The 18,261-nt window shown below is 42.7% G+C and overlaps 1 protein-coding gene across 7 annotated transcripts in view; it reads left to right on the forward strand.

Annotated features, from left to right (window-relative positions):
* Window positions 1-18,261, forward strand: part of Ric8b (RIC8 guanine nucleotide exchange factor B) — a 105,756-nt gene that overhangs the window by 39,824 nt on the left and 47,671 nt on the right. For all 7 annotated transcript variants that reach the window (XR_003736079.2, XM_037196898.1, XM_028883635.2 and 4 more), the window contains exons 4-5: window positions 3,735-3,829; window positions 17,450-17,678. Coding sequence is in view for 6 of the 7 variants with exons in the window: in XM_037196898.1 (XP_037052793.1) it covers window positions 3,735-3,829; window positions 17,450-17,678 (324 nt within the window). In the remaining variant the exon portion in view is untranslated. The remainder of the gene's footprint in view (window positions 1-3,734; window positions 3,830-17,449; window positions 17,679-18,261) is intronic.

The raw sequence follows: 18,261 nt of genomic DNA on the forward strand, positions 1-18,261 counted from the left end.
GGACAGAGATCTGCAGCACAGCGTCTTGAGCACACTGAGAGTGTCTGCGGATCCGCGCGCACGGTCAGCCCAGCGGTGAAGTAGGCAAAGGGCTTCAGTGGGAGCTGTCCAAAGAGCTGCGCAGTGACCGGGAACATAACGACGTGGTTCTGCTCTGTCATCTCAGCATGCTACTCCAAGAAGCTAGCACGTGTGCAGACGGGACCCTGCAGCTGGGAAGAGTGCAGTTGGCTGCGGAGGGTGGGGTGCCCACTTTGTGAGGAGTCTCCTAGCTGTATGCTTGGAAATACTGCTTGGCAGTGCTCTCTAAAAACTTGAGGATGTCAAGTGTTCGTGTGTACAGTCCCCATGATGCAGCATTCCCTCTCCTGGGCGTGGCAGTGGAGCCAGTACATTCCAGATGACATGTAACAAGTGCATTGATGGCGGCAGTCTTCAGAATGCCCCAGACAGGAAACAAAGTGTCCATTGAAGAGGGTGGATAGGTACACTGTGATGTAATGTCTTCAGTGCACTCACGGTAGCAGTGCTATTGTGAAGAAAAAAGGCAGTGTGCATATGAATGGAAGTCTTCCATGTCCTGTGTCAGGCATGACGTCGACTGCTCAGAGCGTCGTCTTCGGGCTCCCATGCTGTTGCTGTGACAGATGAGGGTGGGTCAGCTCAGCACTTCAGTAGCACAGCTGTCAAGCACCAGAAAGAACCACTCCACTACAGCCAACACAGATCAGTCTCAGCCAGAGAACCGCAGAGTCTGTTCTAGTCCAACCAAACCAAGTTCAGGGGCAACCAAACTCACTAGTGTGGTGTTGGAAGTTAGGGTTTCGGAGGATGTAGTCTGCAGGCTAGGAGAGTTCGGGGGTTCTTAATACTGGCATTGCGTGAGTCTCATGGTGCTTATGATCACTACTCGTTTTGTGAAAAGTCGTTCGACTGTACACTTAGAGTTTGGGCAGCTTTCCCTATAGTAAACTGGACACTTGGAGTAGAATTGACTGTTCACCTATTTAAACACAGGCCTTCTGTCTTCATGAAGAGAATCAGTGGAGGAAGTATATGAAAATTTAGTTAAATATGTGCAACACCAGATTATTCCACAAAAGAAACTTTAACAAGACACGATGATACAGATCAGGTAACCCAAGAAGGAGCTTCCTGGAGGTCGGAAAGGAATTAACAGCAGAAAGTAGAGGTGGCCCGGCCCATGTTTAGAAGTTGCTCCGAACAGGGACACAGAGACTTAAGTAGATGCGAGGTCAAGGGGATATTGCAGACAGAAGTACAGCTTGGGAACAAGAGGTATGAAAGGAAGGGGATGTGCTGGAAAGTGCTGTTTGCAGTTGCAGATTGGGGAAAGACCACGTGGATAGTTTTGTTAAGAGGCTTGTCATGAGCACAATGAGCAGAGTTTGTTACCTCCAGAATAGAGGGCTGTCTGCTTTAAAAGGAAACAGTCTGGGTGTTGGGCTGCACACCTGTAATTTCTAGCAGTGAGCAGGAGCAATGCAGGGCGTGAGTTCAAGGACAGCCTGGTTTCCATAGTGAGACCCTGTCACAATGAAGCAAGATCTGGAGATGGGGCTCACGGGCTCAGGCACAGCCCAGGGTGCTCCCCAGTTTTCACAGCTGAGCAAGAGATCTCTTTTCAAGACAGTTTTCTCTGTGGAACAGCTCTGGCTGTCCTGGAACTCACTTTGAAGACCAGACTGGCTTTGAACTCAGAAGAGATCCACCTGCCTCTGCTTCCAGAGTGCTGAGATTAAAGGTGTGCGCTACCAACACCTGGTATAAATACCTATTAATATCTGTTAAACATACATATATTTAATTAATGTGTTTATATATTTATTAATATCTTAATAAATACATATTTATTAATATATGTATATTTTATATATAACCTCTTATAAGAGATAATCTTATCAATGGTTAAGTAGTAGTTTAGTTTGACGTAGGCTTCATGTGCTTTAGGGCAAGTAAGAGAACACTTATGAGAGAATTTTCACTCAAGAACTGAGGCCGGGTGGTGAATGCGACAGCCTTTGTTCCGGCCCTCCAGTTCATCGCCCTTGGTTCCCACTCGCCTCCGCTCCCACAGTTGCTTCTTCAGCACTGATTCAGTACTAGCACCCCATTTTCCTCCTCCCCTCCCCCCTCAGTCCTATTATGCACACCATTTTCTATCCTCCTCGCAGAACCTGATGTTTGTGAGGTACGTGACTGATGTGAGGTCATAGCCTAGACTCCTGCCTGACTCCAGGTGTAACCCTGTCCCATTCTGTGACTGAGGCCTTCATCTGTCTCAAATCTATAAGTGATGTGTTTGTTTAAAGTATTTTCCAGCCTTGTTATGAGTAATGAGTGTGTCCTATTATCTGTTAGAGTCTGAGAGAGGATCTTGAAAGACTGAATTACGTGTGTGTGTGTTTAATAAATGCACACGTATTTCACTTTATGTGAACTTATTTATATACTTAGAACCTTTTAAAATTATTACTTCTCAAGTAGCTAAGAGACTTACTGTAACATATCCAGGCTATCGTAGTTACCTCTTCTTTGCTGTGTCCTCTTTATTATGTATAGAGGACCTTGATGCAGGTGGTTAAATTATTGTAGTTGTGCTAGGGACATGGTTTACTGCGTAAAGTGCTTGCTGTGCAGGCGTGAGGACCAGATTTCTGCTCTTCAGCACCATCATAAGAGCCAAGTGGGTGTGGCAGCTCGCCTGTAGTCTTCATGCCCCAGTAGTGGAGACAAGCTCTCTGGATCAAGCTGGCTCACTAGACTAGCCCTAAGTGAGTTAGAGATTCAATGAGAGACTGCCTCAGTAAATAAGGTATAGAGCAATAAAGGAAGACATCCAAAATCGACCACTGGCCTCTGCATACAAGTGTGCACACATGTAGACACACAGCACATATACATGTACATTACACACAGACACAGACACACACACACACACACACACACACACACACACACCAGAAAAGAAAAAGAAACTGTAATGGCCCACCACCTCATTATAGATACAGAGGTAGCAGAGGTAAGAGAAGTAATTATTCAGAACTTGGTTTATTTCTCATTGTCAGTCTCCTCTCTAGCTCTGTGTCTTTCATTCACTGACAAGAATAAGTATTGGGAAATCAAGGGGATATAGTTTTGATTGTTTGTGGTACTATGTGGGGCCTGAGAGGTTAAAAAGGTGGAGAAAAATGAAATGGGTGGCCATCCATGGTGGTATATACATATTGCTAGCACAGTACTCAGAGGTTCACAGGTCTATATAGCAAGACCCTATCTCAGAGTTGTTGTTGTACTCATGACTTTTGAAAGCTAAGAGATGAAACAGTCGTTAAAAGTCGACAACCAGTTATAAAAAAACTGTCTCAATAGAGCTCATGTCTGTCTGAACTTTTGTAAGGCTGGTAAACTGGCATGGTCTACTCCAATGAACAAAAGACTAGACTAATGGAAATCCTTAAGTGGAATTGGGTTTTCAGAAACATAAAACAGGGTAGCTAGATCAACACCAACTGGCACCAGCCATTTCTGCAGGTGGTTGTGGCTATTAATTCATGTGGAATGGCAATGATTTGCTTTGGAAATTTTGGAATATCTTGCTGTCTCCCTGTGTGGCAGAGGAATGTTTGGGGAACGGTAATGTGTTATTGCACCAGACTCCTTCGTTAAGGCTTTCCACCCCAACTCTCCTCTCCTCTCTTTCTCTACTGCAGGGCGATTCTCATCAGTTCCGTGTCATGGCAGCTGTCCTTCGCCATTGTTTACTAATCGTAGGTCCAACTGAAGACAAAACAGAAGAGCTGCACAGGTGGGTGACCTCTGCTGACACCTCGGTGAAGCACACCGTCCGTTCTTGTTATCTCTGTGTGTGTGCTCACACCTCGGTGAAGCACGCCGTCCGTTCTTGTTATCTCTGTGTGTGTAGTTCTGGTGGTTAATACGAGCACAAGAAAGTGAACGGATTCTATTGAATCAGGGAGGCCAGAACCGTGCCTCTGCGTGAAGTTTATGTGCTGTTTCTGTGACTGTTGTGTTGAACTCCAGCGAAGGACTTTGGCACTTGTACCCGACACTGAAGCCCAGAACAGCAGCATCACAGTGACTGAACAGTTTCCGGGCTCTGTTGTGCTGAGTGCTTTGTGGAGGTTAAGTCAGCAGTGGTAGAGTGCTTGCCCGCCGTGTGTGAGGAGGTTAAGTCAGCAGTGGTCGAGTGCTTGCCCGCCGTGTGTGAGGAGGCCCTCGGCAGTAACTTATTTTAATCATCACACCCACCTTTTCAGGTAGCTTTTTAAAAAATAAAAAACAACTGAGGTTTCCTTTTCATTAGTACAACTTAACTAATATTTTCATTATTTCATTTAAGGATATTTAACAAAAGTATATTTTATACAGTAATTTAAATAAAAAAACAGCAAAATAAGAATATATTCATAGTGTCTTTTTTTATATTAGGTAAGGCTGGGGAGGATTGGCTGGGTTGGTAAAAGTGCTGGCCATGTAAGCGTGAGGGTCTGCGCTTACATCCCCAGACCTTATACAAAAGCTGGGTACAGAACAAGCGTTTGTAATCCCAGTGTAATCTCTTACGGGGACTTGATAGGTGGAGACAGAGCTCATGGGCTAGCTAGCCTGGTGCATGCAGAGACCCAGTATCAGAACAAGGTGCAAGGCAGGGACTAAGTTGACCGGGGTTGATTTCTGACCTCCTCATGTGAGCAGCCACATTCACACACGACAGTGTGCACATACACCACACTTACAGAGTGAAATTTTATATGTATGTATGTATATATGTATATATAAAATAAAAATAATTCCAATTATGTAACGTATCTGTTAGAGACATTAGGGAGTATTGTTAGAGTTCATCATCCTCTGGGGAGGACAGCTCAGTGGAGTGATCGTCTGCTGTGCACAGGTCCCTGGGTTTAGTCTCCTGCTCCTGCACCGAAGAATGAAAATTACTGTTCTCTGAGAACAGCTGAATGAGAGGTAACACAGTTTCCAGTTCTCTGACTTGCTGTAGCTTAGGTTTGTAGTAACAAGACTGCTAGTGCTGTGTTCTGAAAGAATACTAAGGACGGCCAGCTGTAGAGGCACACGCCTTAATCCCTTCATTTGGGAGGCAGAGGCAGGATCTGTGAGTTCGAGGCCAGCCTGGTCTTCAGAGTGAGTTCCTGGATAGCCAGGGCTACACAGAGAAACCCTGTCTTCACAACAACAACAACAACAACGCCATGTTAAATAATTGAGCTACAAAGAAAACTCTGCCATCAACTCAGCTTTATAAAGAACTTAGTATGAGCTTCTTCTGTTAAGTTACCTTGTGGGCACTTAAAATTTTCCAGATAGAATTTAAATAAAAACTTTATGAAAACACAACCATAGAATAAATTATACACACGATAACCCTCAGCCATTATTTTTCAATCAAATCTATATTATTTTAATTATGTGGAGTAGTATATTTTACATCATGCTGAGTTTATAGAAAGGTTATTTTTATAAACTCTGTATCCTGTAGCCCGTCAAATGTTTTCTTCTTGATTGAGAAGTGTAACTTCGGAGGTGGATGAGGTGGTGCACATCTGTAAAAGCAGCATTCCAGAGGTGAGGGCAGTCAGCCTGGGCTCTGTGCTGTGAGACCCTGACTCCAAAAACTGTGCAAATACTTCCATACCACAGATCAAACATTCCTTTAATTTTCTGAAGACAGTGCCTGCATATCTGCCATAAGTCATATTCTAAATGACTGCATTAAGTGTTTTTGCTATTTATGTTTTTCCCCCCACAATCAAGAGACACTAAAAGTTCAACATTAAAATTAAAAGCGTTTTTGGCTAAAAAGCTCAGAAGTGAATTGATTTTTTTTTTAAAGAATCAGATACCCCAGGCTGAGGAGCACACAGGCTATAAAGAGAGAATTGTGGTGGGCACAGATAGTTCTGCCAGGAGTCTCTGAAGAAAGGATTTCAGATCTTAGCACAGTATGTTGTCAAGAGAGTGAAACTGCAGAGATTGTTCAGATTTTAAAAGGAATCAGATTCCTTTTCCTTCCTTTGGAGACTCACCCTTGTAAAAATCTTTTTCTTTATCTAAAAAGTTACTGCACTGTGAACATAAAGGTGCATCCCAGAGCCACAGTCAGGATTATGACATGTGAACATAAAGGTGCATCCCAGAGCTAGTCAGGATTATGACATGTGAACATAAAGGTGCATCCCAGAGCTAGTCAGGATTATGACATGTGAATATAAAGGTGCATCCCAGAGCCACAGTCAGGATTATGACATGTGAACATAAAGGTGCATCCCAGAGCCACAGTCAGGATTATAACATGTGAACATAAAGGTGCATCCCAGAGCCACAGTCAGGATTATGACATGTGAACATAAAGGTGCATCCCAGAGCCACAGTCAGGATTATGGGTGTTTCTCAGAGGCTTTCCTGGGAGATTGAGGTTGCTGCTGACTTAGCAGTGCCCTAGAGTGGCCTTGCCTGCCCTTTTAATCAGAAGAAAGTGATTAGTATCAGTTTGGACAGTGATGACTCCAGGATAATCCACTTAGATGCTGAGAGCTGCACCAGGGTCAGGAGTGCTTTTGAGAGGTGTTCAATCTGCCCTGCAGTGTTCTGAACACAGCACCATGTAAAACTACAGGTGCCCACCGGTGCAGGCTAGGTATTTAAGGTGATATTTAAGTCATTTTTTATTCTTTTTAAATAATATTTTTATTTGTTGAGAATTTCATACAGTATATTTTGATCATATTTACTCTGTCCCCATTATATTTCATTCTTTAAAAGTTATTTCCATTTTTTACTCCTTTTTCCAATGCTTTGGTGTTTTTAAGGAACACTGTAGTACAGGTAACCCTAGATAGGGTAATATGTAGGTGTGTGATGATTACATAAGAATCCGCGAGGCCTCCTGCCTTGGCGCTCAGGGAGCTGCTAACAGCGGCTCCTTCTGCCGCTCTTCTCTGCTGTGACAAGCGTATTGACTTAGTGTAATACTCAGCCCAAAAGTTTGTATATTGCTTCCTGAGTTTTCAATACCTTGTTGAGAAACTTGTTTTTGTTTATCCTTTGATCATATAAAAAATACTTGTTTTCCGATGCTCTAAATTTTTTCCCGAAGCCAGAAATTCCATTCATATGAGATGGTAAAGTGCTTTAGAAAAGAGAAAAAGAAAGAGCCTGGCAAATCTCTGGTCCATTTCTCTGTAAGTCATCATCATTGCTTTCTCAGAGACGTGCAGACGACGGCATGCTCTGAGATGGCCACGTCAGCTCGAAGGGCAGCGCAGCCTGACCTCCATCTCCACTGCTCGGGTCTAAGTGTGCTCCTGTTTCTTGACTTTTGTCTGTTCCCAGCAGCTAGAATGTTAACAGTATTGACTACCTTTGTATTAATCAATGCCCTACTTCTATTCTGTCCCTACTGTTGGCTGGCAAGTATTTTCAGCACTCCTTCCCACAGTTAATAAGCTTATTCATTAATACATAGGCCCCCAAACTTGAATATTTATGATTTATTTTGGAAAGGTAATAGATAAGGACAGCCTCCATGCTTCTAGGGAGGGTGGGACTCAGACACGGGTTAGCTGGTTTGAGGCGCTCAGTTCCAGTTTCTTGTACACACTAAGCACATGCTCATCCATGTCTGGTCCATGTTGAATGAATGGTGTGTGGTGTATAAAATCCTCTTCTTTCGTTTGCATGTTAGATGTCCAGCTTCAGCTACCATTTATGAAAAAGGCCTTCCTTTCCCTGTTGATCTAGGCACGTGTGTGTGTGTGTGTGTGTGTGTGTGTGTGTGTGTGTGTGTGTGTAGCGGGGGGAGGAGGGCAGGGAGAGAATATTTTATTTCTGGGTTCCTTATTCTTTCCCATTGGTCTGAGTATCTTTAGGCCATTTGTATACCTTTCTGCTTGAAGTAGTGTATTGTTTTCAAACCAGGAAGCGTCATCTTCCAGGATTATTCAAGCTGTTCAGTCTCTTGACATTCCATGTGAGTTTAAAGATGACTTTTTATATTTCTATAAAAACATCATTGAGATATTGGTAGGAATTATCTTGAATTTGGAATATTCAAATCCTAACAATATTGTTTCCTAATTATTGTATGTATCATACTTTAAATATTTGAAAATGAGCTGATTTTATTTCCATTTATATTTATTTGTTAGTGAGCACTTCGCTGTGTGTTAGGTACTAATTTGAAGCTTTAGCATTCAAAAAACGATCAAAGCATATAGTCCATTCTCTGAGGCTCACCAATTAGTAGAAAAGTGAGTAAATGAGCCATCCGCTCCCCCTCCCCATGAGTACTGTTTCAGGTGTCGCCAAGCTCCTATGAGAGTACAGAGCACGGCGCTTCTTTGGAGAAGTCAGAGAAGGAGGTGCTTGCTGCTCTTGTTCACTCTGGCCCCTTTAAACCTCCTCTCTGTGAGTCATTCTCCCCGGCCAGCTGAGGACTGCTCTAACGTGTCCAAAGGACGCCATGGTGCAGGCCCTGATGGGTCTGACACTAAATGGGGAGTCAAGACATGCATGTTATGAAAAGTTAAATGGCAATTCAAGGAGAGAATAGAAAGAGACCACAGTATACTTCTGAGTAGTGACCGAGTCCAGTAACAATTGCTGAAGGACAAGTCCACTGTGGTCTGGAGTGAGGGCGTTCCTCACAGGTCTGTCTCTGCCTGTTCTTCCCCACCTCCCACCTCTAGTGAATAATTTTTCTGTTGTCTTGTTTTGTTTGGTTGATTGGTTTTGTTAGTTTGATTTGGTTTTGGTTTGATGTGGTTTGGTTTTTTGAGACAGGGTTTCTCTGTATAGCCCTGACTGTCCTGGAACTCACTCTGTAGATCAGGCTGACTTCCAACTCAGAGATCTGCCTGCCTCTGCCTCCCAAGTGTTAGGATTAAAGATGTGCACCACTACGCTTGGCATTTTTCTCTTATCTTGAAGATTTACAGTTTACTTTCTTGCCTGCCTATCCCTAAACATCAGTTCATCATTTCAACCTCCTTCTCCCTCATGTCCTATAAGTCTCAACATGCCCAACTCCAGATCAGACAGGCAACCTCCACAGCCCTGTGGGAACTTACCTGACTGACTGACAGTTTCATCTCCACTGCACACATAGTAGGTCTGTTTCAAATTTCTCATGGCTCCTCTCAGTCATAAGGCTCAAGAACTCTTCATTTCGTTATGATGCATGCACTTAGGACCTGCAGTCCCATCTGAGGAAATGGTGTCACCTGATCAGTTCCCGCTTTCTTCCTCTGTACATGAGTCTGCCAAACCTTAACAACCTTCGTGAGGCCTCACATAGCCTGTCAGCTAATACCATGCTTTTACTTAGCGAGACGGCTTGGCAACATGGGGGAGGCGGGTAAGGTTGTGGCAGTCCTAAAAGCCTCCAAACTGTGTCTTGGCATAGCCATAGAAGCCTTGAATTGTCTCAGCCCTAACTACAAGACTTCAGGGGAAATACCGTGCTAAGTGTCCCACAGACTCTGTATAATGAATCAGGCAGTAGATTCCCTTCATGGCAGCGTGCCAGTTACATCAATTTCTTCTGAATGAGAACTGTCCCTCATTGTGTGAGATTGGATGAATCCATGGAATTAGATCTGAGGCAGTGGCCTCACTCTTCAGGGAGCATTCTGCTTTGACAATATCCTTCTTCCTATTGTTAAGGAAAACATTTTCATGGCACTGATCCACTCTTTCTGCTGCCTCTGAAAGCCTACCATTCTACAAACCAGATGGCTCTGTATTCAAAATAGTCTGCCCTTCTTCTTTCCTAGACACCGTCTGCTTAGCGGGGCCTTCGCATTTGCGCCATCTGGAAATGCTGGAATGCTTTTTACCCAGGTATTTGAGGGTTGGCTCCTTCTCACCGTTTAGAACTTAGTTCAGATGTCACTTGCTCAGTTAGGCCTTTAGCAGCCTCCTAATTTAGACTAGTGTACACACACATAAACACATCCTTTCCCTGTTTTATCATCTGCTTCGTTTTTTCATGGCAGTTTTCACCAACTAAAATAATACTGTTCCTTTATTTTCTTGCATGTTTATTATTTCTCTCCTGAAGTAATAAGCTTAAAAACAAAAACAAACAAACAAAAAACCAGATGAGGCTGGAGAAATGGCTAGGCGGTTAAGAGCGCGTTCTGCTTTACAGAGGACCTGAGTTCGGGTCTCAGCACCAATGTCAGGCAGCTCACAACTATAACTATGTCAACTCCAAGGGATCCAAGGCTCTCTTCTGGCCTCCGAGTACACATGCACACATGTGCACACCCACATATAGACACACAGACGGACACAAATGAAAGTATTTCCTTTTAAAGAGGAATAAAAGAGCTTACCTGCCTTATCCTCTACTATATCCCTGACACCTAGGCAAGTACACATATGTGCATATGAACATACATACATGTATGTACATACGTGTACATATACATATACATACACACATACATAGTAGTAGGTACAGTAAAAAGTAATTGAATGGAAGGGTAGATGGGTAGATGATGATCTTGCCAGCCATTTGGCAGTAATTGGAAACTCCAGCAGGAACTTGCTCAAGTCCTCACCCTTGGCAGCAGCAGTAACTGTTGCAGTCTGTATCTGTTCTTATTTCCTGCCCTTCTCGCCATTGAAGTGGCTCTTCCTGTCCAGGGCTATTCTACACCTTTTGCTTTTGCTTCCTAAGACCTCCTACTGGATCTTCCATCTCCTTGAGGGTAATGTGGAAGTCTTCAGAAGGTGGACGTGCTAAGAGCTGTCTCATTTGTAGGAGGAAAACAAATCCTTGTCAAAACTTTTTTCCCTGGGCTGGTAGATGACTCAGTGGCCAAGAGCGCTTCTTGCTCTCCCAAGGCATCTAGCTCACAGCCATCAGTAGCTGTGGCTCCGGGGATTCCAGTGCCCTCTTCTGGCCTCTGGGGGTACCTACAGTCACACATGCATACCCCTGTGCACTCACAAGCACACACGCACGCGCATACACACGTACACGTGTGTGCACATACATATACACTAAATAAGATTTAATAGTGTTTTAAGCTTTATCCCTCAGCTGTTATTATTGTTTCTGTCCCTTTACAGCAGTGTTTTGAGTGTTTCCTGTGCCATTGGTCTCCAGAGGTTTTGTCATCTCTAAGCCTAGTAGGAAAACCCTTTTTTTTATAAAAAAAAAAATGTTATTCTTTTCTCATACATCACATGCTGACTGCAGTTCCCCTCCATCCACTCCAGCCATTCCCTCCCCCACCTCCCCTCTCCCCCAGATCAACGCCTCCTCTGTTTCCCTTTAAAAAAAAGAGCAGGTCTCCCAGGGATAGCCACACAGCCTAACAAGATACAGTAAGACTGGACACACACCCTCATGTCATGGCTGGCAACCCAGTAGGAAGAAAAGGGTCCCAAGTGCACACAAAGAGTCAGAGGCACCCTCACTCCCAGTGTTGGGAGTCCCAGAAGAAGGAGGAAAGCCTTTTTGAACACGCCCTCAAGTATGTTTACTTACATGTAATTATGTTCATACACAGCTGTTTTATGTGTAATAAGTCATGGATTATATATAGAAATAAACAGTCAAGGGGATAATAAATTAATTTTTGAAAATAAATTTTAAAATTAACACACCACAAGCATATTGTATTCTCAGTTTATAGCCTTTTCTGTGTATTTTACACAGTTGGCATTCAGATGTGTTGCTGCTTGTGATGGTTTTATCATTACCTCACTTCTCAGGATATATTGTATGTATCAGGCAAAACTGATCAGTCACACAATGGATGTAAGCTCATGTTTTGTATAATTCCCACCTTTAAATTTTTAGCTTTCATATTTATGTTTTATTTATTAGGTAAGATCTCACAATATAACCTGGCTATCCTCCAGCTGACATCTTGCCTCAGCCTCCTCAACGCTGGGGTTACAGGAGTCTGATATCATGCCTGTTTAATTTACAACTAAAAGTAAAAAATTATGTGCGTATTAGATGGGTCTGTGTGCTAAGGTGCTCATGTGGAAGTCGTGCTTTTTATACCAGAGATCAACCTCAGGTTGTCAGAGTTATACAGCAAACACCTGTGCCCCTAAGCCAGCTCTCTGGCCCAATTTTTAAATTTTTAAACAAATTTCTGGTGGTGCCTTCTGGTAATTCCAGCACTCAGGAGACAGAGGCTAGAGTGTCAAGAGTTCAAGGTCACTGTCAGCTGCTCAATGAGCTTAAGGCCACGCTGGTGTGTGGGGGACTCACTCTCAAAGTTGACACTGTGAATTCAAGGCCATCGTAGGTCACATGAGATCCAGTCTCAAAACAGAAGCTTGATTCCATGCTGTAGCCAGTTGGGTTGCCCTGGCTTTCCTTGCGGTACAGCAGACAAAGAATTCTGCCATTTCCTTGTCAGAAAGAAAGTAAAATGTACTACTATTGTAGGTTATGTCTTCAGTTCAGGTTTCCTTCCTAGGAGTCACTTAAAGTGGTTTGCCTGTTTTGTAAGAATTGGCTCAACTTAAAACTTACGAAGCAAGGCTGAAGATTTTGTGCAGGGATAGCATGTTTAACAGATGTGAGGCCCCAGAGAGCAGCTCACAAAAGTATAAAGCAGTATGTAACCTGCCGAAGTATATGCCAACTTCATTATGACCAATTCAGATTACCAAGGAAAAGGGGGTCACGGCTGCCCTTCCTGTGGCCCAGAATTTTTACTCTTTCCACAACTTCCCTGGTGTTTGTGAGTGGGAGTACCACATATGACTCAGGTGTGGGTGCCAGTGTTAGCGCATTGGTTAAATAGTGAAGAGAGACTTCTTTTCAACTTTTCAAACGGAACTAGACCAATGTCTGTTGTCTTTTTCTGCACTCCAGTGGATCATTTTATGTACCTCTCTGCAGTTGATGTGCCCCACCTCACTTGATAGGACATGGCTTTGAACGTAATGTCTCTGTGGCTTACCCTATTCATTTTGATCACACAAATCAATTAACATGCAGTAGTCAGAATCGCGCCCTGCTACTTTGCCTAGACAACTCTAGTTTATGGTGTCAGCAAACCATGTCACCATGAAGAGAATCAGGAAGCTAGATAGTCTGGGTGCTGGCATCTTCCTCCCTCCGTGAACCACCACAGCAAGGCCCGAATAGTGAAAGTTACGGAGTCAGAACAAGCTGGAGAAATATGGCAGTGCCTAATGTCATTAGGAATTATGAAGCTTCGGTAATCAAATTACTGTAGTGTTTCCATGAAAATAGACATCTTGACCAGCGAAACAGAATAGAGAACCTGGAAGTAAACCCATATGCTACAAATGTGTAGTTAGCTGTACTAACAGGTGTGAAGAATACATGTTATTCAAGAAGTGGTGTTAGGAAAACTGGGTATGTTAAAATAATGAAGTTACATTATGACCCCACATTGTACACACACACCACAAGAACTAAAAGAGTATTAAAGCCTTAACTATGCAGTCTAAAACAGTAAAAGTTAGACTACGTAGGGTAGACAAGCTTGTAGAGCTTAGTTTGGGCGACAATTGGTGGCAAGGATAGCTAGGTGGGATTCATCAGCTGAAAACCTGCACTGCATGGGACACGGCCCAAGTGAAAGCACACCCGTGCACCAGGGAGCTGTTACAGGCTCCCTGCTGCCCCCTTGGTAAGGAGAGGCATCTGAAGTGTATATAGGGAACTTTTTGATTTGTTTTGCTGTTGGTACAGTGTCTTGCTTTGTAGCTCAGGCTAGTTTTGAACTAACTATGTAGCCTTAACTAGTCTTCGGTTGATAATCCCATGCTTCAGCCTCCTGAGTGCTACCGTACCCAGCACAGGACTCTTAAGAGCCGGGGAGGGGAAGGATAAGAGGAGAGAGAGAGTGGGGAGGGAAGGAAGGAAGGCAAGAAGAACGGACGAAGGATCTGAATAGACATTTCTCCAAAGAAGACATGCATACGAAAGCATGTTTAGCATCACTAATCTTCTGATAAATGCAAATCAAAACCTTAAGATTCCCCTCACATCTGTTATAGTGGCTGCTTAAAGAACACTACAAAGCTAGGGTGTTGGAGAGCATGTGGAAAAAGAGAATCTTCGTACCCTGGCAGCAATATAAATTGATATAGCCCTTGTGGGAAACAGAATGAAGTTTCTTCTAAAAAATTGAAAATAGGAGTGCCGTTTACTCCAGCAATCACACTGATGGACATATATCCAAAAGAAATAAAAATCTTTGTCCTAAAGAGATACCTACACACTCACATTCATCACATCACTATTCCCAATGTTAGGGACATAAAGACTACCTAAATGCCTCTGAATATCTCTCCAGCTTGTTCTGACTCCGTGACTTTCACTATTCGGGACTTGCCGTGGTGGTTCAAGGAGGGAGGAAGGGCAAGGACCAAAGGGGAGGAAGATGCCAGCACCCAGACTATCTGGGGAGGAGGGAGAGAGAGAGGGAGCAGAGAGGGGGGTTATGGAGACAGCTTAAATGCTTGTCAACAGATAAATGGATAAAGAAAGTATAGGGGAAGGGAAGGACAGAGATAGACAGAGGAGGTAGGATAGGGAGACAACCTGAGTGTCCAGCAGCAGCAGGTAAGCGGATAAAATGTGGGAAGTGTGTGCACGTAAGGTGCTGTCATTCGACCTTTGACAAGAGGGAAACCCTGCCGTTTGCAAGAACGTGTGTGGGTATAGAAGACACTGTAATACTACCTTAAATGAACCAGATACAAAAGGACAGAAACTCAGGGCCAGGAAGTATGATAGTTGTGACCGGGGACCGGGGGAGGGTGTGGGAGTGGTGTCAGTCAAAAACCAGAGGTTGTAGTGTGACTTCTAGTGTTGCTGTCCAGCAGGGTCTGTAGTTAACAGGACTGTAGCATGTATTTAACATTTGGTAGAAAGGATAGATCTTAAGGTTAAGTGCTCTTACCACAAAAGAAACAAAAATTAAACCTTTTTTTAAAAAAAATAAATAAAGAGAACAGAGGAATCTTTTGGGATTTGTTTTGGCTGGCTTTCTTTCCAAACTTGAAAATACGCATGTAAACGTCAAATATAATATAAAGAAACTATATTTGATCATAAGGTTTGTTACTGATGAGTGTAAGCTGTTAGCATGCTCCTCGCTATCATTTGGCATTCTGTTAAGTTCAACCATTGATGGAAGACTAAATTTCAGGTTGTCTTCCGCTTCTCACAGCTAGTAAGGGTCAGTCAAGGCACCAAGGAACTGTAAGTAAGCCTTGCTTTTGAATCTGCATATCAGGAGGGGGCTGGGAGCATGAGCTGGAGGATGTCATGGCACAGTGATTAATGGTCTCCAGGAACTGAAAAGGAGAGTAATATACACAGCCTTTCTACCCCCTGGAGGAGGAATGCAAACACCATTGTGTAAATGTGTGCCTCGTCACTGACTTCCTGGTAGCTGGGGATCTCATGCACTCTTCTCCCACAAATAAAACTGTCAGAGAAGTGACAGGGCTCAAAGGCTGACCCTCCTCACTTAAAAAGAATAGCTCAGACACAGTGAGCCAGAAAATTAATTTTGTAGCCGTTTGAGAACTGAGTTGTTTAATAAGAAATGAAAAAATGGGAACTTTTCTTGAAAAGCCCTAAACATCAAATATTTGCTGATTCCAGCTCTACATTTGGCTTCTTAAATATGCTGAATTCCTGGAAACTCCTCCTTTAGTGAATCTGAAGGAGAGGCATCCCTTTGTAATGGAGTGACCATCTCAAACTCTGTCGGCTGGTCTGTGATGGATTTAGAGAGTCACACTGCTGATGGATTCCAGAGCTGGCCGGCTTGTGTTGGGGTGCTAGCATTTCAGAATGGCTTGGACCGTTTTAGAAAGTGATTCTTCAGTAAAGTTCTTCTCTCTTCTCTCCAGTGACTGTGGTTTTTAATAACAGTTTCCAAATGCTTAAGTGACAAGCAAGCCATTTTAAACTATAAATAAGGAACTATGGATGTTTGAAAAGAAAATCTGAAGTTTGTGTGAAAAGCGGTATTCTCTAACTGCCTTTGAGTGTTCACAAAGGACAGAGCAGAGACTGTGACAGGAACAGCTTCAGTGAGGACAGCAGGAACTTACACTTTACCAGAAACCATTTAGTCATAAAAATTGTCCAGTTACTTTTTACCTACAATTTATATTATTTTTTATTCCCACTCATTTTCTGCATTATCTGATTTGTAATGGATTTTTTACTAATTTTTATTTTTCTGTAATATAAAAAGAATGAAATTTTGATTCGTGGAGAAATAAAGCCATACTTCAAAGTAAAAGAAAGAAAAACATCTGTATCATTCTTATTTGTTTTGTCTTATTTTTTAGTGTCACTATAAATGACAGTTTAAATTGCTGGGATCTAAATTAAGACAACACCAGCTGGATTAAGCCCTGGCTGTGGTTCGACTTGTAAACTGTATTTGCAAGAGTTTATTTTTAGTCAGGATGTGGTTATTTTTAGGCTCCCTTCTGTGTCACTGGGAAATGCAATGCCTGTCTTTCCATTGTTTATCAGGAAGTCCTGGGGTACAGGCTGTTAAGATCCAGTTCCATGCAAACACTGCCTCTCCTGGTAGACAGAAATACGAAAGAGTACAGGGAGGAAAGTGTGCACACTGAAAACACGCCTGATTCTGAATTTCTACACACATTTGAGCCTCGTGTGTACTGAGCAACAGAATAGACTTTTAGGGAATGCCAACAATACAAGGTTTGGGTTCCCCCTGCTGGTGTGCATCCCAGGTTTGGGTATAATCCTTGAAAAGCAGAACAGCCTGGGCTAGAGACTAGAAACAGGCAGTGTTGGCCTCTTCAAGAGACCCGATGATGAGAGGGGGGGAAAAAGTACCATTTCTTTTTCCCTGAAAGTGTCATATAAAAAATAAGATAACTTAAAAATTGTATTTTGTACACTAGAAGAAACAAATCCTAATCCTCTAGTGTTTATTTGGATGGTGTCCCCCTGATAAGCTGCTCCCACACATTGCTTCTCAAGTGTGTTATGTTGTAATCTAAGGGGTGGTGAACAGCATGGATCCACAGAAGGAGTCCAAGCCCCTGAAGAGAATTCAGAGCCAGCGTATCACAGAGAATTAAAGAGCTGGCATTCCAGCTGCTAATTCCCGTCTTAGCATTCCAGAGAGTGACGTGACATCCTGTGATTGTGTCTGTCCATTTAACATCGCTTCTTTTTAATCTGTCACATGTATGCTTGAGACGGGTCTTTATTTTCCCTTAGTAAATGCCAAGTAATATTAATGGCTCATTTTGAAAAAGAAAAATTTTAATTGACTCCTAAAAGTCACCTCCAAACTTTGTATTATGCTTGCATTTTAAAAGCCTATTCAATCAAACTAAAATATTGTATTTTCAAATTGCCTTTCAGCAATGCCGTCAACCTTTTAAGCAATGTTCCAGTCTCTTGTTTGGATGTTCTCATTTGTCCATTAACCCATGAAGAAACAGCTCAAGAGGCAGCGACTCTAGATGAACTGCCCAGTGATAAAACAGCCGAGAAAGACACCGCTCTGAAAAACAATACCCTAGTATACAATGGCATGAATATGGAGGCCATTTATGTTTTACTCAATTTTATGGAGAAGAGAATTGACAAGGTAAGGCTGCTGGAGTGGAGTCCTTGGAAGGTTCATCTAAAGACCAGTGTGCCCTGCACAGAGACAGGCCACACAGCACGAGTTCACAACTAGCTTGTTCTTTGTACTTGGCATGGCCGATAGTTGTACCTTTAAAGCATTTTATCATAATAATGATTACTTGGTAGAAATAAAGTGAGTTTTTTTATGTTGAAAATTGTATTTTTACACCAAATTTATAACTAGTGTCTGAAAGCAAAGGAAAAATGAATAACTGCCCTGCATAGCTACTTTGTAAATGTTAGAAGTACTAACTTACTCCAAAATGACTTCTTCAGAAGTGTTTCTTTCTCAGTTTTCTCTCCTCTGTCACTCAATTTCTCTGGTAAATGTGCTGAAAGGCACCAGTGTGGCTTAGATGGGTCCCAGAATCCTTTGCTTCATTGAAGTACATTAGCTAAACTAGTGTAAATTTTAGAAAGTGTAGGGTAAACAGACAAAACTAGATAGTGAAATGGAGACAACTTATGGAAACACTATTTAAAGTAACTTTACAAATTGTTTGTAAGCTTTGGTATCATAAGATGTATCCTCCTCCTCTCCC

This window comes from Peromyscus leucopus, chromosome 18 (assembly GCF_004664715.2).
Source record: "Peromyscus leucopus breed LL Stock chromosome 18, UCI_PerLeu_2.1, whole genome shotgun sequence".
NCBI lineage: Eukaryota > Metazoa > Chordata > Mammalia > Rodentia > Cricetidae > Peromyscus > Peromyscus leucopus.